Source organism: Canis aureus, chromosome 9 (genome assembly GCF_053574225.1).
Source record: "Canis aureus isolate CA01 chromosome 9, VMU_Caureus_v.1.0, whole genome shotgun sequence".
NCBI lineage: Eukaryota > Metazoa > Chordata > Mammalia > Carnivora > Canidae > Canis > Canis aureus.
The window spans coordinates 65,762,544-65,784,411 of record NC_135619.1 but is presented as its reverse complement, the minus strand read 5'-3'; the positions used below and the strand labels follow the sequence as shown (position 1 = coordinate 65,784,411).

General features: G+C 44.4%; 1 protein-coding gene, 1 long non-coding RNA gene and 1 pseudogene across 2 annotated transcripts; 2 read left to right on the top strand and 1 right to left on the bottom strand.

The window, feature by feature from the left end:
* Positions 1-3,881: 3,881 nt before the first annotated feature.
* Positions 3,882-21,862, bottom strand: UBR7 (ubiquitin protein ligase E3 component n-recognin 7). The gene is made up of 11 exons (XM_077910384.1): positions 21,549-21,862; positions 19,641-19,774; positions 18,917-18,977; positions 17,796-17,891; positions 15,635-15,688; positions 15,312-15,417; positions 12,855-13,063; positions 12,526-12,675; positions 11,463-11,625; positions 10,306-10,367; positions 3,882-6,107 (listed from the first exon to the last, which is right to left on the bottom strand). The coding sequence occupies exons 1-11, from the start codon at positions 21,696-21,698 to the stop codon at positions 6,015-6,017; spliced, it is 1,278 nt and encodes a 425-aa protein (XP_077766510.1). The 5' UTR covers positions 21,699-21,862; the 3' UTR covers positions 3,882-6,014.
* On the top strand, positions 6,309-7,567 carry LOC144321305 (mitochondrial import inner membrane translocase subunit TIM16 pseudogene; annotated as a pseudogene).
* LOC144321058 (uncharacterized) lies at positions 20,779-21,216 on the top strand. Its single transcript, XR_013386763.1, has 2 exons — positions 20,779-20,854; positions 21,185-21,216. It is a non-coding gene; the product is annotated as an uncharacterized LOC144321058 (long non-coding RNA).
* Positions 21,863-21,868: the final 6 nt, after the last annotated feature.

The following is a 21,868-nucleotide window of genomic DNA, read 5'->3' as shown; positions in this document are numbered from 1 at the left end:
CACATTTTCGTTTTCAAAGTGCTTTTACCCTGATTATGTCGTGGACTCTGCTTCCTCTACTAAAAACACTCAGCAAGGTGCACCTGGTCGGCTCAGTCAGTTAAGCGTCTGCCCTTGGCTCAGGCTACGATCTCAGGGTCGGGACTGAGCCCCACGTCAGCCTCCCATTCAGCAAGGAGTCTGCTCCTCCCTCTCCCTCTGCCGGCTTGTGCTCTCTCTCAAATAAACAAATAAAATAAAACACCAACTCACTGTATGGAATCCGTGCAAGGGCCCTGGGGCCTGCGCCGCCCCACCGAGTTACCTTGGGCCGGTCTCTGTTCCTTTACCTTGTTGCCTCGCCAGCTAAGTGATGGTTACCACCTGGTTAACCGCTAACCGTTACCGTCTGCGCCAGGCCCCCACTTGTCACAACCCGGTGAGGCACCTAAGTATCCTGACCCCGGTTTAAGGCTCGGAGCTCAACGGCCAGGGTGAACTGGGGACGGGTCTGTCCAGCCGCTGCCCTCGTCCCGGGTCCTCACGGGAGCCTCACCCCCTGAAAGGATGCTGCTCTCTCAGCGCTTCCTCGAAGGTGGTGAGTGGCAGCTTCTGCCCCCCCCCCAGGCCGCTTTCTCTCTTAGCGGGGGGCCAGGGCCTGTGCACCCCAAACCCCGGGCCCTCCTGGAAGGAGGAAGCAAGTCCATTCTGGCACGTGAGTCTAAGTCGTTTTACCAAAACCAAACAAGAAAAGCGTCAGTGTCCCTCGTGCCCTGGGACCAAAACGTGGCACGCTGGCCTGAGGGAAGCTGCTCCGCCCTGCGGTTCTCCCCGGAGGCTCCCCTGCTCCCAGGAAGCAGCGGTGGGCCGGGCGGGCCTGGGGTCAGGCCTGCCTTTGATACCGGGTCTTGGACCCCTCGGGGAGCCTCCACTTCTCAGAGCCTCTGTTCCCACATCTCAGGACGAGGAGGAACTCATGTTCTTAAGGCCACCGTGAGGGGCAAGTGAGATGGCGTTCGCAGAAGCTTCCATCTCGTGGCCCTGCTCAGCGCTGCCAGGCGCCTGCGAGCTTTCCAGTCTGCGTGCGCCATGGTGGGGCCCTGCCATGGGCCAGGCATCGGGCCAGGCATCGGGCCAGGCTCCAGCACTTTCCTAATGAGCTGGAAAGACAGTCCCTGGCTCACCGACTTAGGGCTTAGCGGGGAGGGCAGATATTAGACCCAGGAACTCCCAAGTAGCTCCCTGCTGCCTGCCCTGATGCCAGGACGACGTGAGATCGTGAATAGCGCCTCACATCTCTCCATCCCCCACCGAGATGTCATGAAATGAGGGACCTTTGACTCTGCAGTAAATAAACCTGTGGAGAAGGTGCATCTGTGCTTCCAAAGTGGCTCATTTTCCCAGTTGCTTCCATTTTACTCATAGCTCCAGGCCTAGACTAGGGGGCGCCCTCCTGAAGGAGCTGAGGGACCCCCTCCCCCACACACCTGAGGAGCCCCCAGTGGGCCTCTTACAATGGGAAGAGCTGGGGCAAGAGCGAATGTGACAATAGGCAGAGCCCAGGCCTCCGTTCATCCCAGGGTACAGCCCCCAGGACCCCGCAGGCCCCGGGGGCCTCCATTACTCCACAGATGGGCCGTGGGGTGGTGTGAGACAAGCTAGACAGGTTGGCTGTCGTGACGGTTAATTTTGCATCAACTTGACTCAGCCGAGAGGTGCCCAGATGCCTGACCAACATGATATCTGGGGGGCTCCTAGGGTGCTTCCAGATGACGTTAGCATTAGAATGGAGGAACTGAGTACAGCAGCGGGCCCTCCCCAGGGTGGGATGCGGGTATGATCCCATCTGTTGAGATTTGGAATAGAACAAAAGGGGGATCCCTGGGTGGCTCAGCGGTTTAGCGTCTGCCTTTGGGCCAGGGCATAGTCCTGGAGTTCCGGGATCAAGTCCTGCATCGAGCTCCTGGCATGGAGCCTGCTTCTCCCTCTGCCTGTGTGTCTGACTCTCTCTCTCTCTCTCTCTCTCTCTCTCTCGTGTATATATATATATGAACAAAAGGGCGGAGGAAGGAAAAAAATGTCCTCTTGGTCTGACGGAGCTGGAACACTGATCTTCTCCTGAACTGGGAGAGTCCATGAGCTCTCCCCTTGGTTCCTGGGTTTTAAGGCTTGGACTGGAACTACACCAGCTTTCCTGGGCCTGCAGCTGACAGCAAATCGCGGGACTTCTCAGCCTGTGTGAGCCAGTTTCTTGTGATATATATAGGATAATATATCTCATATAGATAAATACATGCACACACATATGTAGACATACATACCTAGAGACCCCATAGGATAGATTTCTCCAGAGAACCCTAACACAGTGGTAAAACTTTTCAATCTAATTACAGGTGAGCTGTATTGAGGAGGCTTCAGGCCTGAGGCAGAGGCAAGAGAGGGAAGCCAGGGGACTGAGATGCGAGTGGGGGAGCAGGAGCCACAGGAGCCCTTACAGGAGGAAAGATGGCTGAGGGGAAACCCAAGGGGGAGTCTCCAGCTGGGGGAATCAGGGCGGAGCCACCAGCACAGGTGCCCGAGAGTGCCAGGAACAGCTCTCCCAACTCCAGCCAGAGCAATCCCTGGGGGAACACCAAAGATTTGGATGGGAAGCCAGTGGAAAAGTCCAGAAGCAGCAGCTAGCCTTTCTGTCCAGGAAGATACATCAAGGACTGGGAGAAAGAGGAGGAGTGCCATGTGAGGCCGTGAGCACTCTGACACTACAAGCGAACGTAGAAAGGTCTGCTGGTTGCACAAGCCTTGGGAAAGGCTTAGCCCAGCGGCTCGATGTCTAAATCACCGAATCTTTCTCTTCGCCTTCCATGGTGTTGACCCCCTGCAGTGCCCACACGATAGATGCCAGCAGCTGAGAGCGCTGTGGTCAATGCCCCTCAGATCATGTGGCAGGCGTGGCAGGCCAGAGACCACCTGGCCACTGCCAGGCCACCTTGGGCCACTGCCACCCAAAGCATGGGAGACCTTGGGACCCAGTGGCAACGAGCAGCACAGGTCGCCTATGAGGTACATCCGTGAATGAGGGCCTCCTGTCCTGACAGAAGGTGAGACTGGGGCACTTCTCAGGTCCCTTCCAACTGAGTGATCCTGGGATTGTAAGCGGAGGACACACATCTAACACCCCGTGGTTTGGCAGGGGGCAAGTGAGGTCCATCTGGCTTTGGCCCAGTGCCAGATGCCAGATGCCTCCTCAGACCAAGGCTTGCATCCAGCAGCCACTTCAAGGTGACCTGACTGGGAGACAGTCTTGCCGGCCTCTGGGAACCGGGCTGGTTTGCTGTACTTCCCACGTTCCCCAGACCACACTCCTCTTCACTGGGGAGCTGACCAAGGTCACCACCAAGGTCCTGCGGTACTTGGATTGCTCTCAATTTCCTCCCGCCCCACTAGGGTCCTTTGGTCTGGGAGCAGGAGAACTGCAGCTTTGCTGGCATTGAGGATTATATAATCCTGCGTCTTCAGACATGTGGCAGCTTCAGGACTGGAGACAGCACTTTAGCTGCGCTCGGCTCACCATGGTGATGACCACACCGGTCTGAAGAATTCCCATGGAAGCAAGAGCAGGGGAGAGGCCAAACATGGGCCTCTACATTGGCTTTCTGGGTTGTTTTCATGTTTGCTTTTGAAATAAGGAGGTTGTAAAGCCCGGGCAGTCCAGGAAGCCTGCGGCCGGACCTCAGATCGGGCCACGTCTCCTAGAACAGCAGGAGAGAAGTCCCTGCCTGAGCAGGACCCCAGGGCGGGAACGGCTGCTATGACACTCACGTTACATTCATTTTTTCTTATAACCTGCAGAGGGAGGCTGCGCACATTTCAAGATTGAATACAAACAACCTGTAAGGCTGCTATTTTGTTGAACTGGCTTTATTTAAATTTTACAGAAACCTGATTAAAGTATGTAAGTCCAGTAACAATTCTACAAAAATGCACATACAATGCCAGAATTCCTTAAAAGCAACTATCGTATTCTTGTTTTGCATAAAACATGCATTTATCTCAACTGCCACATGTTGGCCAGAATCAGTCTCTACAAGAAGAGACCGTCCGTTATGGTCAATAAGAAAACTAGTTGTGAACATAGGTAAGAAAAAAAAAAAGAGGTTTTCTGGTTAATGTAAAAGAAGGATCAGTACCTTTCTAAAAGAGCCCTTCTGCACTGGGTGATGCGTACGTTGGGCTGTGCAGTAACGCGTGGCCTCTGAGACTTGGCCCCGACCTGTCACAGGTGCCAGGAACTTCATGGCAGTTAGAGCAAATGTCTGTGAAGACGGTAAGTTACAAGCCATGGCTGTGTGCTGGCACAACCCTGCAGAGGGCCCGCGGAATTCCTCAGGCTTGGAAAGGAGTTCCCAAGCTGGGGCTGACTGTTCACGATCTCCCAGATGCCCTCAGCTTGGCAACTTCACGGGTCTACACGGCCAGCTCAGGGCACACCAGCATCTCCTGGGCCACAAGACCTTCCAGCTCTACACATCACACAAGGGGATCTGGAATTAGGAGGCTTGATGCAGAAAACTGGGGGTTGGACCATTTTCTTTGAGGTTCTCTAGGCCAAATTCATCTCATCCAGGGATTGGTATTTGCAACTGGACACATGAAGGAAAATTAATGTACACTTTATGGCCTCAATGCCTCCAGTACTTAGGGCCACATACCTGAAGGCTTGTCATCTATTGTCACAAGAGACCGTGTTGCTCCACACAGAGGGCAACTGAGGGCTGTGTTTAGCAAAGCTGTTGTCCACATAGACTGAGGGCCATAGAGAGATTTCCTACCAACTGAAAGGAGACTTCCCCTCAAACATGGGGTTTTATACAACATTCCACAAGGTTCTTCAAAAGCAGATTTCATGGTCATTAGAGAACCAGCTGTGGACACGAACATTTATTTACATAAAGCTCATCATTTGTGCAGCTGGGGTCTAGTTTGGAATCTCTTACGCAAGTCTGCCTCTTCCGGAACAGGGCACTCACCGCCCTGCTCGCTACAAGCTAAACCAGGATCTTTTTTCTTCAACACAGATTTAAAGGGAAAAATAATAATTTACTGGGGTTCTAATAACATTTTCATAACAGAACAATATCAAAATAGGTCCGTTTTTACTATACGCTTATGAATATCCCTGATAATAGAAAGAAATCCAGAGGACTTCGTAAACCACCAAGATTTCACAGGGTAGTACCCGGTCTGTTTTCTAAGCAGCAGATGAGGGACTAGCACACGGGCGAATTTTCTCCAGGAAGCCCTGCGAGCACTACAGTACTGAAATCCTAATGTTCTAGTGCCAGGAGAACTGTGAAGGAAAATTTCACTTTGAATTTATTAGTAAAAATTGTAACAAAGGTTGGTTTCCTCGATCCTACCATGGGCCAACCTCCCTGCCTGTGACAGGCAACCAGCCCAGAAAACCCTCAGCCTGGGCTCTCCTGGAGGCTGGGCCCAGGAGAAGCAAGTTTCGAGATGCCTCCCACTGTGACCACACTCGAGAGAGCAGGGGTGTGGGAGGAGGCAGACCAGGCCCGAGGAGGCTCCAACCCAAGGCACCGGGCAGGGTTCTGCGGACGGGAAGGGTGCCCCGCCTGCCCCGCACAGCAGGTCCCGGAGACAACAGCTCTGTGGCAGGGCGGACACGTCAGGAGTTAAAGAACCAGTCGTTAGAAAAGAAACTAGTTTACTTTCTCAAAACCCAATCAAACTTCTTCAAACTTCTAAGCAAATAACCTGGGGGTTATTTGGTAGTCGGGTGGCGGGCCTGCAGTCTGAGGAATGAGCCGTGTTTGGCGGAGTCAGGGTGCTGGTTGTCAGATCGGCATACACCGTGTGGCTAACTGGAACTGGGGAGAAAAGGAAGCTCAAGGTCGGAGGGGAGGCCTCTTTAGGGAGAGGCTGGAACAGGACCAGATGTGAGATACGCCTCTTTTATTCCTGGCACAGTAAATGGCCTTCGAGTTGGCCGCGCTGAGAAGGCGCCAACCCCCACTCTAGCTACAATAGTACTGCATCCCATCCACTCTTCTTCTCTTTTTCGACTGAAATTCTTCAAAGAACTGCTGGATGTCCTCTCTCTTAACAACCTGTTGATGGGAAGCACAGATTAGGAAAGGGGCACGCATTACAGGTTGGCAATAACTGGTCATAATAGTCACAGACAAGGTGAACAATACTGCGGATATGAATTATTTTAATGTGATCTCTCCCTTGACCTTGGACACACCGGCCACCCTTGAGCTGGGGCCACGGGGCCAGAAGGCCGGAGCCTGTGATGCTGAGGTAGAGCAGCCACCAGGGCCAAACACCTGGCCCAGATCATCGTGATGGGGGTGCAGTGGTAGGCGCGGCCTTTGCATGGAGCCCTGTGGCAGGAGTTTGCAGCCAGGATGGGCTTGACACCAATCTGTGGCTACCTCCAACGTGTCCAGCCTCAGCCTCCAGGAGGCCCAGCAGAGTCCCCAAGTCTCCAAGCTGAGCCCCAAGGAGATCCAGAAGAACTATGAACACCTATTCAAAGCGAATGATGTATCTGTGGGTGGCTCCTACCTGTGGTCCAAGGTGGCCTGAGCTGAGGAGCTCAGGATCCAGGCCCAGGAGGACAGAGAGAAGGAACAGATGCCTAACACGTGACCACTCAGCTCCTCCTATTATACCCTGCCTACCCCTTCTGATTTACAATTTGATAAATAAATGTCCTTTCCACACACAAAAAATTATTTTAATCTGTGATTATACTGTCTCCATCTTATAGAGAGCCTCTCCAGGTGCACAGACGCAGGCCTGGTCAGAGTCACACAGTAAAGAGGAAGAGGAGAGCAGGGCTGAGCACGGGTGCCATCACCCACTCTGGCCCCTTCACATGAAATGAGGTAAAAGCAGCACCTATCTGACTAACAGGGTTGTTGAGAGATCAGATCAGATTTAATGCCTGTAAAACATGGCCTGGCCCATAGTAAGTCCTTTGGCTGAAGAGAAAGTGGCAAAGTCAGCATATAACCGAGCACCCTGAAGGTCTCTCAAGACCAGCGCCCTCTCTCGTGACCACAGCTGTCTCTTGGGAAGATCCTTCAGCTCCGTGTGAGTGCCCACAGAAAACAAAGTCTGTTTTGCTTTGAGATTTGTGTTTTCTCCTTTACTGGAAAAAAGGAACCAAAAATGTCGCCCTCTTCATGAGTCCAAAATTAGAAATGTTTGCTACATAAAAAGAGTAACTGGCCAAAAATAAAGAAGTGTTACTCTTAGGAAATAGAATATCCATTTTATGCAAAGAGAAATTTATCTTCCATTTCCTTGGAAAAAGGATTATTAGGACATCATACAAAGGTGTTTATGATATTAGCAAAATAAGATACTAGAAATGAGAAAATAAAGTAAGTGGGGTAATATGGATGAAGAAGTGGGACACCCTGGAAGGAGTCTCTGCTCACAAGAGTGTCTAGCCAGCTGATGGGACCTACCTGTTGCCTGAAGTCCATCAAAAGAGACAGGTTGTTCATTTACTTTTTAAGTACAAAGGTAACACATTCTTACTGTTATGAAGGAACGAAGGTGGGGCAGGTAGAGGGAGGGAAAGAAAAAGAGGAAAAGAAAGCCCAGGGAATACAGGTGAGCAAGAGGGAGAGAGGGGGGAAAGGTAAGAAAGTAGATAAATACTTGTGTATTAACTGAAACTCTCCTTCTCACTCCCCAAAGGTAAGTGTGGCTAAAGTACACAAACAGCCATGCCTACTTGGATAACTTCCTTGGGATGACAGGATACTTATTAATCCTCTAAATGGAAGAACGACACAGACTAGTAACTGATACACCAGTTTTGCAAGCACCAAGAGTGAGACAGCTGGTCAACTAGTGAGGAATCAGAACCCCTGATTCAAGATCTAGGTAGCTAATCCACTCGAGACACGGAAGCTCAAAGCTCTAATACATTTGCTAAATGGCTTGGGAATTCACTTATAAAAATGCTAATATACAGGACATGTAGAAATTCCAACTCAAAGGATCTACCCTATGCTGCATTACCAACACTAAACACTGAAAGGCATTAAAAAAAAAAAAAAGAATTTTACCTACAAGGATATTGGGAGAGGGGAGCAAGCAAATTAGAGGGTGCAATTTTTAGCTTCTAGACTCTCAAATGGTCATAGCCAACATGCACAGTAGAAATGTTAAAGAATAAACAATGATAAATCATTTTCTTGGTTTGTCTCAGAAATTGTGTAGTTTTGGGATGCCTAGGTGGCTCAGTGGTTGAATGCCTGCCTTTGGCCCAGGGCATGATCCTGGAGTCCTGGGATCAAGTCCCACATCGGGCTCCTGGCATGGAGCCTGCTTCTCTCTCTCTGTCTCTGTCTCTCTCTCTCTCTGTGTCTTTCATGAATAAGTAAATAAAATATTAAAAAAAAAAAAAAAGAAATTGTGTAGTTTCTAAGTGTTCTTTTATAGTCAAACACAAACAGAAAATAAAAGGCAGTCCATCATCTGAGAACATCTAGAACTTTTTATCTTATGTGGACAAATACAACCAAAGCAGATTAACTTGATTGTAGCTGAAAGCTCTTATTTGTTTTTGTAAAGATCTAGTTAGTAATGTCATGGAACAAACAATAAAAAAAAAATATTTTGGCACATGTGAAAGACCTCAAATTTCTATTAATAGTGCAGAGGTTAATAAACATCTGAAATAAATGTAACATTGTATGTCAACTACAATATAAAAAAATAGTGCCAACGTTAAAATAGTTACACCTGTGAACATTCTTAGTTCCTTTTTTTTTTTTTTAAAGTAGGCTCCACACCTGGTGTGGAGCCCAATATGGGGCCTGAACTCACAACCCAGATATTAGGACCTGACCTGAGATCAAGAATCAAATGTTTAACTGACTAGGCCATCCAGGAACCCCATGAATGTTCTCAGTTCTAGCAAAAGAGAAACATGAGTCTACATTAACCAGAGGAACAGCAATAACTGTAGTTTAAGAACTGCTGAGAGGCAGGATGATGTTCATAGGGTCCGTGAAGAGCATTCCCTAAAACATGAGAACACCAACTAGGAAACTTCTGACTTTACAACTCATTTTGCAGAAAGGCAGGGCTGTGACCCTGTCCAGACATCCAGGCAGCTCCAAGTTCTTGCCACATTTATGAGCAAGGAGAAAGTGGCCTCAAGCGAGCTGGCCAAGTCTCCTTCCAAGACAGCAAGTATCAGCACACTTCCTCAGCAGCTGTTAGGCCCATGCCTGACTTAAGTTGTGTCTAAACACAGAGAGCAAACCAACTATAAGGATACTTTTAGGCCAAGAAAAGAAAAGTTAAATTTTGTTTAATATCTGCCTTTGGAAGATAGAAAAGTATTTCAGAAACACTTTTTGTTGGGATGCCTGGGTGGCTAAGTGGTTGAACATCTGCCTTTGGCCCAGGTCATGATCCTGGGGTGCTGGGATCAAGTCCCACTTCGGGTCCCCCTGCCTCCTCAGGGAGCCTGTTTCTTCCTCTGCCTATGTATCTGTGTCTCTCATGAATAAATAAATAAAATCTAAAAAAAAACAAAAGAGAAAGAAAATTTTTTGTCACCAGTGTATGAATAGTAAAGAGCCAGGAGGTATCTGTAAACTCCTCAGGGAGACTATTTAATTTAATTTTTAAAGATTTTGTTTATTTGAGCAAGAGAGAACATGAGCAGGGAGAGGGAGAAGGAGACTCCTCACTGAGTAGGGAGCTGGATGCAGGGCTTGATCCAGGACCCTGGGATCATGACCTGAGCTGAAAGCAGACGCCCAACCGAGTCACCGAGGCACCTCTGAAACACTATTTTAAATATACACATCTTAGAATCAGTGTCACCCTTAAAAGTGTATAGATCCTCTTACTAGCAAGAAAAAAGTTTTAGTCCCAGTTTTGAAATTCTTTTATTCTCAACTATAGAATCTATAATCCAAAAAAGGGGTCTGGCATTAACTTTTCCCTGCCTGGTCATTTTTCCTTCTTCATCCAAGGATCTCTGCCTGAAGGTTAGGATAGGCCGAGTCAGGATGGCTGATGGCCTTCTCTTCAGCTACATGTACTCTCTCCAGACCCGTGTGGCCCTTTCACCCCTCCTTCCCTCTGGTCTTTCAGCGTGGCCAGGCCATTCCTTCACCACCTCTCACTGATTTCCTTTAGCTCTGCCCGCATTCACCTCCTGAGCATCCAGTTTAAGATGGACCGTCATTTCTTCATCCGAGAAAATAAACAGTTTATTTAAAACATATAGGGATATGATTAAAGTTCTTTAACTTAACATACCGTGCCTTCATCAGCAAATCTCTTGAGATAGTCTTTGAGTTCAGTCTTCAAGTCATTGTATTCTAAATCAAAACAACAAAAAAGGGAGTAGACTTTAGGCAAGTCATTTGCTTTTAGAAACAAAGTACTAAAAAACAAAACAAACAAAAAACAAAGTACTTTCCCACTAACATTTGAGTATTGTTAATACCTTAAATTTTTTTCTAAGTGAAACATGCATAGAAACTTGCTCCTAATTTCTCCCAAGTTCTTTCACTTTGATATCTAGAACTCTACTTCTTAGGAAAAAAAAAATCCTCAGGTCCAAAAAGATTAGCTAAGAAAATTTTTTTTTTTTTTAAAGATTGTATTTATTTGACACACAGCACAAGCAGGGGGAGCGGCAGGCAGAGGGAAAGGGAGAAGCAGGCTCCCCTATCTCTCTGGAATTCTAATAGTTGAAATAATCCTGAACTTGTCAAATACTAAATTTAAAACTCATTCACTCACTTAATAGTTTCTATTATGTATGAGGCACCCTGAGGGCTACAAAATCTTTCAGATGCAGCCTCCATCCTTGAAAAGCTTTTAGTCTAATACAGGCAAAGGAAATTAAATTGTTAAAAATAAAAGACAGAAATGATCAATGCCACAGAGGTGTTGGCATCCAAGTAGAGACCGGCTGGGATGGAAATTACTAAAATCTGTCTGGGATGGAAATTACTAAAATATGTCGGGTATGCTGGGGGAAATATGCAAACGCCTGCAATGAAGGGCTTAGGGATGCTTTTCCCCTCTGGCGGTTCCCTGGAGCAGCCTGAGGGACCGTCAGAAAAGAGGACCTGTAATGTTCAGTGAAAACTATTTCAATGGATGGAAAAGACACTGATTTTCTTATTATTCTTTACTTGTACATCTACTATGAATCAAAACAGCATATGTTAAGGTTTCTCAAGCATGTAATAATTATCCTAGTACAGAACTCGGACTCAGTGCTGACAACAGCTAAATACCCAGCAACACTACAATTAGGCAAGTGTAATTGAGGCCTACTCTGCATTTCCGATTTTAAATTTTGTATTAAACAAAAATGACAGGTATTAGTGGTCCTCCTTATACATATTTTAAGAGTGAAGGAAACTATGTACTTCATGAATTTTGGTTCAAACAGCATTTACCACAAATAAGTTCCACTTGCTGGACTCTGTCCATGCTGTTAAGGGTGTCCATTAAAGGGTCTCTCCTGTCAGCTGCTTGGTCGACCTTGCCCTTGTTTTCATAAGCCAGAACTGTGTCATGTTCATCTGTCAGGAACAGGACATCTAGCTCGCCATACATTTTCTTCAAAAAATAAAACCAGTTTCCCATTAGAACTGTATGTCATTCTTGGGAGGTCAACTTCATGAGAATCACTAAAAAGTCATTTAATGTTTTTAGATGAACTTCCAGAAAACCTGAACCTTAGTACAGAATTGGAGTGATTTCTTCTTTTTGCCCAAATCTCTTCTAGAAATCTCCTCAACTTCCCAGTAGGTGTTGTATAGTCTAAGAGATCTTTACTTAAAAACCACTGACTTACTGTAACTTTCAGCCAATTTTCATTTCTTTTTAAAATTTTATTTTATTTATTTATTCATGAGGGACACAGAGAGAGAGAGAGTCAGAGACACAGGCAGAGGGAGAAGCAGGTTCCCTGCAAGGAGCCTGGTGTAGGACTCGATCCCGGGATCACGCCCTGGGCCAAAGGCAAATGCTCAACCACTGAGCCACCCAGGTTTCCCCCAATTTTTATTTCCAAGTAAATTCTATGATATAAAAATGATAATTTCTATTTTCCACTAAAATGAAGATAAGTAAATAAAAAGTACCGTATGAGTCTTAATTACTTCCACAAGCGATTGCCAGTAGCATTCCATAAATTTGCTTAATATAATATATCTCGGGATCCCTGGATGGCTCAGCGGTTTAGCGCCTGCCTTTGGCCCAGGGCATGATCCTGGAGTCCCGGGATCGAGTCCCATGTCAGGCTCCCGGCATGGAGCCTGCCTCTCTCTCTCTCTCTCTCTATGTCTATCATAAATAAATAAATCTTTAAAAATAAATAAATAAACAAAATAATAAAATATCTCACTGTTCTCAATAGTCCTAGCATCACTTTCATAAATATATTTTTCAGATGGCCTTATTTGAGGCATCGGTCCATAATAAACACAGTGACATTGACCCTGATGAGGTACTCACCATGCAGTCTTTGCAGGTACATAACTTGCTACGCCAGTTCACGGGCCAATAGGTGGCAGTGTCTTTCTTTATAAACTGCTTAGCATTAAGCTCCTGAAGTTTGCAGCTAGACTGTGATTCCATGTTGAGATGTTGATTCTTAAATGCTGTCTGAAATAAAATTAAGTTTTGAAGTATGTTTTTTTACAGTTTAACAGTTTTCTTAGCTTAGATTGTAGAGAGGAATTTCTTGAGACAAAGGGTACAGTTGAAATCCAAAGCTATAGAGCTTACAGAATTAATTTTGCTTAAAGCTTTATTTCTTTTGTGGCTCTTATTTCATTGGTTACCTGGAGATCAGATTCAGAACTAGAGCTGGTACAGGGTTCACTAGTCTGTTCTGCTTTAACTTCCTTGACAGCATCCTTTCCATGTTCTGGAACATCCTCTTTGAGGGTACTATCTTGATGATCTCCATTTTCAGGTTTGAGGACTTCCTGATCACCTATTCCATCAACATTCAGCACCAACCCATCATCCTCTGCAGATACTTTGGTTACTGTGGGTTCAATGAAAAGAAACATACATATCCACAGACCTATTTATTAAACAGTGAAATCACTTAGTCTGATTGAAAAATATTTCAGAATATGGGGCGCCTGGGTGGCTCAGTGGTTGAGCGTCTTTCTTTGGCTCAGGTGTTGTGATCCCGGGGTCCCAGGATGGAGTCCCATATTGGGCTTCCTCTGAGGAGCCTGCTTCTCCCTCTGCCTATGTCTCTGCCTCTCTCCCTGTCTCTCATGAATAAATAAATCTTAAAAAAAAATCAGGGATCCCTGGGTGGCGCAGCAGTTTGGCGCCTGCCTTTGGCCCAGGGCGTGATCCTGGAGACCCAGAATCGAATCCCACATTGGGCTCCCGGTGCATGGAGCCTGCTTCTCCCTCTGCCTGTGTCTCTGCCTCTCTCTCTCTCTTTCTCTCTCTGTGTGTGACTATCATAAAATAAATAAATAAATAAATAATCAATCAATCAAAATGTCAATCAATACTTAAGCACTTTATATGTAAAGGAAAAAAAAACATTGCAGATGGTAAAAGGAGGTGGGGTATCTCAAGAAGCAAGAAGCAGGGAGAAGTTTAACTGCAAACACAGGTGGTAGGGTAGTTTTGAAAAACAACCAGCTTCTCTATGAGAGCAAGAAATAAAAATGGATGGATATAGAGGCAGAAATACTGTCAAAAAGACAAGAAAGGCACCTGAGTGGCTCAGCAGGTTAAGCTTCTGACTCTTGGTTTCGGTTCAGATCATGATCTCAGGGTCCTGAAGCCCTAGTCAGGCTCTGTGCACAGCAGGGGAGTCTGCTTGGGATTCTCTCCCTCTGTCCCTCCCCACACTGGCACATTCTGTCTCTCTCTCTCTCCTTCTCTCTCTCTCTAATAAACAAATAAATAAATCTTTAAAAAAGAGAAGAAGAATGATAAGGGAGCTATTCCAATTGGTATTTCAATTCAACAGAACACTAGGTCATCTGTTGATAGGGAAGTAAACGAAGAGATGGGAGATGGGGAGGATCCATCAAAAAAAACCCAATGAGTAAGAAATAGATACAGGTCTAGTGGAAAGTGGGAGATGTAATGGAAAAGAGTATGAACAGAAAGAAGGTGCGATGAATTTAAGAATTTTGAGACACAACCAAAGAGTAGGGTGAGATTTTAGGCATGGCTATGTTGTTTGTAGTTCATATGGTAAATGTTCCCTTAAAGGTGAGAAGGGCAAGACATGAGGGCAGAGCAGCAGATACTATGAGTAACTGCCACTCTAAAAATAAATTAAGTAATGCATTTGAATTAAATTATTTACTGCCTCAAGATCATTCATTGCTGATTAGTTAGTTGTTTGGGGCCAATTCCTTAGTGTATAATAAAACACTACATAACAAACTTTACTCCACCCTTCCCAACCAATAACATGTCTTACATTTAAGAACCATTTCTTTTGGTTCTATTTATCTTTCAAAGTCCCATTCAAAAACTGCCTCCTCCATTTTTCCCTAATTCTGGTCTCCTCCAGCCTCTGTTATCATGCTACTTAAGTACAAATTTGTTCTTGGTAGTTTCCCAAGCAATCTAGAAGCACTTTGTGGTGTATCTTACACTTTTTCTATACCTCAGAGTCCTATTAAAAACAGTTGCTAAAAAAAATTAAAATAAAAAAATAAAAACAGTTGCTAAGGGGTGCCTGGGAATCTGCCTTCGGCTCACGTTGTGATCTCAGTGTCCTGGGACAAAGCCCTGTGTTGGAGTCTGCTTCTCTCTCTGCCCTCCCACTGCTCGTGCTCTCTCAAATCAATCAATCAATCTTAAAAAAAAAAAAAAAAGTTGCTAAAAGACTTTTTTTTTAAATTTTATTTATTTGAGAACCAGAGCACAGAGGGAGTGGGAGACTCCGACTGAGTGGAGAGCCTGACATGGGGCTCGATCCCAGGACTCTGACATCATAACTTGAGCCAAAGGAAGTTGCTTAACCAACTGAGCCACTTAGGCCCCATAAAAGACTCTCCATTATAGGAAACAAACCGAGGGTTGTTGGAGGGGAGGATGGGCATTAAGGAGGGCACATGATGTGATGAGCACTGGGTGTTATATAAGACTGATGAATCACTACCCTTTGACATGAATAAGACACTATATGTAAATTAACTGAATTTAAATTAAAAAAAAAAAAACAGTGGCTAAAAATTCTGGACTGAATGTAGGAATTTCACAAGCACAAGTCTGTGGCACACCAATGCCATAGAGACACCTACCTGCCAATTGTGCAGCATAAGCCCACAAGAAGGAGCAGCGCTTCATACAAGCCTGGCATACCATCTCCTGGAAATCCCCACTCTCGGGAGGAGTGGCACCAAGATGCTGTGAATACAAAAAACTGAGTATTTTTCTTGTGGTCTCCAAGTGTCCAAAATGCTCATTAATTAATAAACAAATATTGCAATAGAACACTGATCATATCTTCATAGTTTATTTTTAGAAGAGTAATTATAATGTAAAATATAGCACAATTCATAAAGAAAAGAACTTTTCTCTTTCTATGAAGACAATAGCCTTAAAAAGTAAAAGCTTTCCTTACCCTTCCATGAAACCAGTCTTCACAGACTACACACTGGATCATCTCATCCGGAATCTAACATGGAAAAGCAGTTTGTATGTTAAGGAGTACATACAATGAATTCTGGGATGCAAGTAAATCTGCCCAAGAGTAGAACTAGATATTAAATAATTGTCTACTGATTCTGTGAAACTGCTATCCACATGCCAACAGTCAAGAAGACAGGGAGAAAGAGCAGGTCACAAGGCCAAAAAAGCTCACTTTACAGGAACTGGTGTTGCAGAAGGGTTACATTGGGATGAGCACTTTGGAAGCAACCGTCATGGGACAGCTGGGTGGTTCAGTGGTTGAGTGTCTGCCTTTGGCTCAGGTCGTGATCCTGGGGTCCTGGGATTGAGTCCCACCTTGGGCTCCCTGAAGGGAGCTTGCTTCTCCCTCTGTCTGTCTCTGCCTCTCTCTCTGTATCTCTCACGAATAAATAAATAAAATCTTAAAAAAAAAATTATGGAAACAACCATCAAAGCTCATTCACTTCAGTTACTTGGCATCTAACTCTTACAAAACTGTTTAAGTAATGTCTTCTCATTTTATATGTAAACCAAGACCCAGAAAGGTAAGGTGAACTGACCAATGTAGAATGTGGCAACCCTATATTCGTCAACTCCTTCATTTCACTGAAACCGAAAAGTGAATATTATTAACAGTCTTTTGATAACATGGACAGCAATTTCCCTCACTTGAATTAGTTAAATCATTAAGTAATTAAATTATGCTAGGAATATGAGATTCCTAAGGGCATAGACTGTTTTTGGGTTGGTTTTCCTTTCATTCCCAGGCTTTCGCATCTACGGATTAATATCCCAACACTGTTCTGTCTTTTCCCTATTATAACTCCTCAAAGGGGAAAAACGCGTATCTTCAACTTGTTCCTCTATATAATTTGGTTCAATAATTACAGTTCCAAGACAACTAGAAAGCAAGAAGAAGGCAGAAGGTTAATTTCTCTAAGCATAAAAACACTCCTTCAAATCTGTAAATACACAAACAAAATCCAAGCCAGTCAAAATATGGGCCAAGAATGTGAAAGGACATTTCAGATAGGTAATTACAAATGTTCAATAAGCTCATGAAAGATCCATAACCTCACTTATGATCAGGGAGAGAAAAATTTTAAAAGATAACTGCTCTTCACCTATCAAGATGGCAAAATTTTAAAAGATTGCAAGTATGTAGGGCTGACAAAGAATGTGGGGAAAGATACACTATCACCTACTGTTGGTGACTGAACTCTTTTGACAGACATGACTGCAATTTGAAATATAAATATCCTATGTCTTACCAGTTTTATGTCTAGGTATCCATAAATATCGGCAGGAAGATGCTCAGTCATATTACTGTATAAGGATGTTCACTGCAGCTTTCTTTACAATACAGAAATGAGACACCATCAGTCTGCTACAGGACGTTTAGGTAACTAACTTACAGCGTGTCGCATTAAGAATACTGGTTGCAATCAGAATAAGGTGGATTTGTGCTGTTTTGCATGGACAGATGTCTATGATATACATAAGTGAGAAAAGCAAGTTGTAGAACTGAATATACCGAATTTTCGCTTTTGTTAAAATTACAAATTGAAACACACATCCACTTATGTGCGCACAGAAATAGGGTAAAAACATATACCCCAAAAAAGTGTTAACAGTGGTTATACCGAGGAAATAAGAAGGTGGAGTGAGGAAGAAGAAAAACTTTTTATAAAATTCTGTGTATATTTTCTTTTTAATTTAAAATTTTAAAAAATTTTGTATATATTGAAATTTTTTAGAGGATCCAGTCTGTAAACCACATTTCTATTCTTTTAGGGAAGCAAGAAGTTGAAGGTCATTTTCTGGACAGTGTTTGGGGGAGTGGAGCAGGCAGGCGACAAGAAAGAAGAAGGAAGAAAGTGCTGGCCTTGAAAAAGTCCTGTCTGGTATTTCATTCTCATGCTGTAGAGTGAGAAGAATAGTTGAGATCTGTACCAGTTACAGCTCCAGCCCAGACTCCCAAGAAAGGATAAACCTAGAATCCTTTCACAATCCCCCAAATCCCCTCTGAACAGCTACAGAGATCCAGACTGGACAACAGGACGAGGAGTGCAAACTGAAGGTATTAACCTCCAATTAACCTCCCAGTCTCTTACCTCATCATCAGGATCAGGATAAGGTCTCTTACAAATGCAATATAATCCAAAAAAGTTGTCATTGTACTTATTGCCAGAATTTATCTTTGCTTTGTCCTGAAAGAAATTAATTTCAATATATAATATGGTCTAATTTTAACTATAATTTCAAGTATCATGAAAGTATAAATTACTTTCATATAAATATCATATATATGACATATTACACTTATAATATATTATCAGTATAATACAGTAAGATACAAGTAATATGAATATAATATCATAAATGTTGTAAATGTCATGTTGCATGAAGTTAATGCATTCAATAAATTTCTGCACTAAATATCTTCCTCCCCAAAAGTTGGTCTTTAACTTTCAAAGAAAAAGAATTCACTCCTATTAAAAGGATACTTTTTCCAGGATACAGAGAATCAATACAATTAATCTTTTGTACCTTCTTTGTAGTAATTGAGGGAAACCAAATATATCAATAATGAAATGCTCATAAAAATGTATTATAATTATTAATGATTGGCCTATATAAACTAACATTGACCTAGAATTTCTAAATACTTCTTAATGCCCAGCTTTGATAGCCAAAGCTCCCACATTACTAGAAAGTAAAAAGCAGGCAAGGAAATTGTCCAAAAATAACTTTCAAAGGAGGGAAATAGCAATTATGACCAAACAATATAAAATCCCTTACTTTCTACTTAATTTCTATTACTTCCATAAATGTTACTATAAGTATAGTTTTTATTATCCAAAAAGCAGTGAAAAAAATCCTGTGTCCATCTAGCTCACGTTCATTATTTTCAAGTTTTTTTTATTAATTGTATTTAAGGTCATACCCTTTGCTTTAAAAGCCTTAAACCATGGGACAACATAATCAAGCCTGAGTTACTTTAAAGAACATTCCTACCAAAATCTTTCATATTAATTGCAATCTGTAATGTAGGCTCTGAATAGGTTAGTTTTCCAACAAAATAAAAAATGGAATACAGTCTAATACTGACTTGCTTATTTGCAAAGAATAAGCATGAGAACTTCTTTTTTCGGAAATGTATGGTTTTTATCCACTCTGGCAAATATCAACCTGAGCTATTTTCAATGCATTTTAAGTTACAGTGCTTACTTACAGGAAATAATTTGCATTCCAAATTTTTAAACTTGCTGTTTCCACAATCACAACGAAAGTTTCTGGGAAAAAAAAATGAGGAAGAGCCAGTTTAAACTTTTCTTTTAAATCTAATGAGTTACTCTTTAAATCATTATCATAGCCCCTTCCCTTTCAATGCGTTTCTAGGATCTAAAAAGTGACCTTGGTTGCTGTTCATGGATCCACTTTGAAACTTCTCCAAGCACATAACAATAAAAGATTTAATAATTCTGGAAATTAACATGCAGAGACAAATATTTATTATCACACACATACACAAAAGTAAAATAATGGCAGAGAAAGATGACTACTTTGAGTTTGTACAATAATTATATTTTAAAAGGCCCTTTGGAGGAGGAATGCCTGGGTGGGCTCAGCAGTTGAGTGTCTGCCTTCGGCTCAGGGTGTGATCCTGGGGTCCTGGGATGGACTCCTGCATCGGGGTCCCCATGGGGAGCCTGCTTCTCCCTCTGCCTATGTCTCTGCCTCTCTCTGTGTCTCTCATGAATAAATGAATAAAATCTTAATAAATAAAATTTAAAAAGGCCCTCTGGAAAAACTGTTCTCTCCAGTTATAGAAAACGATTATATTAAATTTTACCAGTGCACAACTACTTTATATGGAAAAACAAGAAAAAAAGTGCAGGTGGGAAAGAATCAAAACATTTAAAAGACATTCAGTACCAATCTCTGACTGTCTTTACCTTTTTGTGTATAGCTCAAATAGTTTGTGACTTCCATGACATTCATAACTGCAAGCTAGGCAAATCCCTGCTGGTTCTTCTCCCTCTGGGGTGCAGGTACTACAGGCATATAGTGCTTGTCTCTTTACTGAGCCCTAAAAGACAGCCCCAAAATGGAAAGAGAGAATAATTACACAAGAATGCCAAAACACTGTCACATGTTTCAAATCATTACGTATGTCCTATATTAGTGCTTATTTTCATCTTTTTTTTCTTAAAATTGATAGTTTAAAATTCCCAGCCAGTTGAAAATAAGAATAAGCTGGCCTGCATCAACATTTTAAGACATGAAAATATAGGAGAATGTGTATAGGTTTATGTTAGCAATATCATACTTGTGACTCCACCAAAGAGGAAATCAATGCATTAAAAGAATCCTTTTGATTTCAGGAGAAGCATGCTGAAATATTTAGCATGCCCCGATGTCTGCAGTGTATTTTCAAATGATTCAGGGGGAAATATATGTATTATATAGAGAAGAGCGATAAAACAAGTGTGGCAAAAAGTGAATACATGTGAGAGGTGCAAAACTGTTCGTATATTCTTTCAACTTATCTGTAGATTTAAAATCTTTCAAAATCAAAAGTTGGGAGAAAAAACAGGCAAAACTTTTAGAAGTCTTGACAATGGTTACCCTCCTCTAGAGAGGAGGGAGACAGAGAAGCTTCTGGGATGCCCATGATGTTCTTAATCTAGAGGGGGTAGGTACATGCATGTGTTCACTTTTTTCCCCAAGCCAGAGACAGGATTTGTGCAATTTTCACGTATTTTCCTACAATAAAAGGAGAATTTTTAGGAAGTCCGTTTCATAAAGCTAACTACATTTCAAGAAGGGCTTATACACACTTTCCCCCCTTCAAAGGAAAGCAGGAAAAGAAGTTGTTGTAGTGGTGACCAAAGGTTTTTAAAATACCCACCAACATCAGGGACTATCTGTAGATACCAGGCTAATTCAACCACCTAACCCCTGTGCAGGGTAAGCTCCACGGGCCAACAATGACAACTAGTATTATGAACTCAGGCCGCACCACATAATGGCCCCAGGTCTCTCACCGCATCCCCCAATGTTCCACGCCGCACCCCCTCCTCCCATAACCTTATTCTTCCTACCAATTCTCATCCTGTGTAGTTTCCTTCTACCCACCTTGCTCCATTTTTGTACCTAGAAATACAACGTGAGTCACCCAACACTACCAGGCACCCCCTCAAGTCCTGATTCATAACGTCTTCCAAATGCCAAATTTACCCTTCAAGCGAGTCCCCCCCCTCCCCTCCCCTCCTTTGCCAGTGCCACCTGCTGTCGTGGTTCCGGTCTATTCCCATGGCGGGAGGGGGGAGGCTGCAGAGACTCTGTACTTGCTTCGTCTCACCTAAAAAAGCCACGAGCCAGCACTTGTCCAACTAAATTGTAGGGGATTAGGCGTCAAGGAGCCCAGCCGAGGGGGGGGGGCGGATTTTCAAATCCAGAGCTCTCTCCTTTAACTCTGGATCGGCTCTCCCACTAGGTTCCTAAATAAACACTCTCGGGATGGGAAAAGTAAGAACAAAGATGTCGGGATCCGAGAGGTCACAGCAGCCGAGGCACCAAGGAGAGACGGGAGAGGAAGGAAAGAGTAGGCGCCCCAGGGCCAAAGCCCGGAGAATCCTAAGGGGCCGGACCGGGGAAGACCGAGGGAGGAGGGGAGCCCTGCGGGTCACAGGCTGAGAAGGAGGGCCCGGGAGGCGGAGGTTTCAGGGCAGCTGGGCCTGGGAAGGGAGCGCCTCCGACCATCGGCGGCCCCGCACCTCCACCGGGAGGAGGGAGAGTCGGGTCGGCCAACCGGGGTTCGGCGGGAGCCCGCGGAGCCGAGGCCCGGGCCGCGCGCCCACCTGAGAGTAGGAGCACTTCTCGGAGTCGCTGCCGCCCAGTACGGCGCACGCCTCGTTCTCCAGCTCCTCGTCCTCCTCTAGAACGTCGACCAACGACACCACGGGCTCCAGTTCCGACTGTCGCCCCGCGGGCCCCTCCGCCCCAGCCATCCTCAACTGTCAGAGGGACCGCCGCTCGGCCCGGCGGAGGCGGGAAAAGCGGCTGCGAGAGGCGGGGCCGGAGGAGGCGGGGCCCCGTCCCAAGAGCCAATCCCGAAGGAGGGAAGCGAAGGAAGGAGGAGGAGCGACCCCGGCAAACGGAAGTCACTCCTCTCCCTCCT

Excerpts from the sequence above, each read along its gene's own strand:
- UBR7 (XM_077910384.1), bottom strand. The coding sequence starts at position 21,698 with ATGGCTGGGGCGGAGGGGCCCGCGGGGCGACAGTCGGAACTGGAGCCC. Across the intron at positions 19,775-21,548 it reads AGAAGTGCTCCTACTCTCAG|GGCTCAGTAAAGAGACAAGC; the intron begins GTGGGCGCGCGG and ends GCTGTCTTTTAG. Across the intron at positions 15,689-17,795 it reads ATCCTGATCCTGATGATGAG|ATTCCGGATGAGATGATCCA; the intron begins GTAAGAGACTGG and ends TTTCCATGTTAG.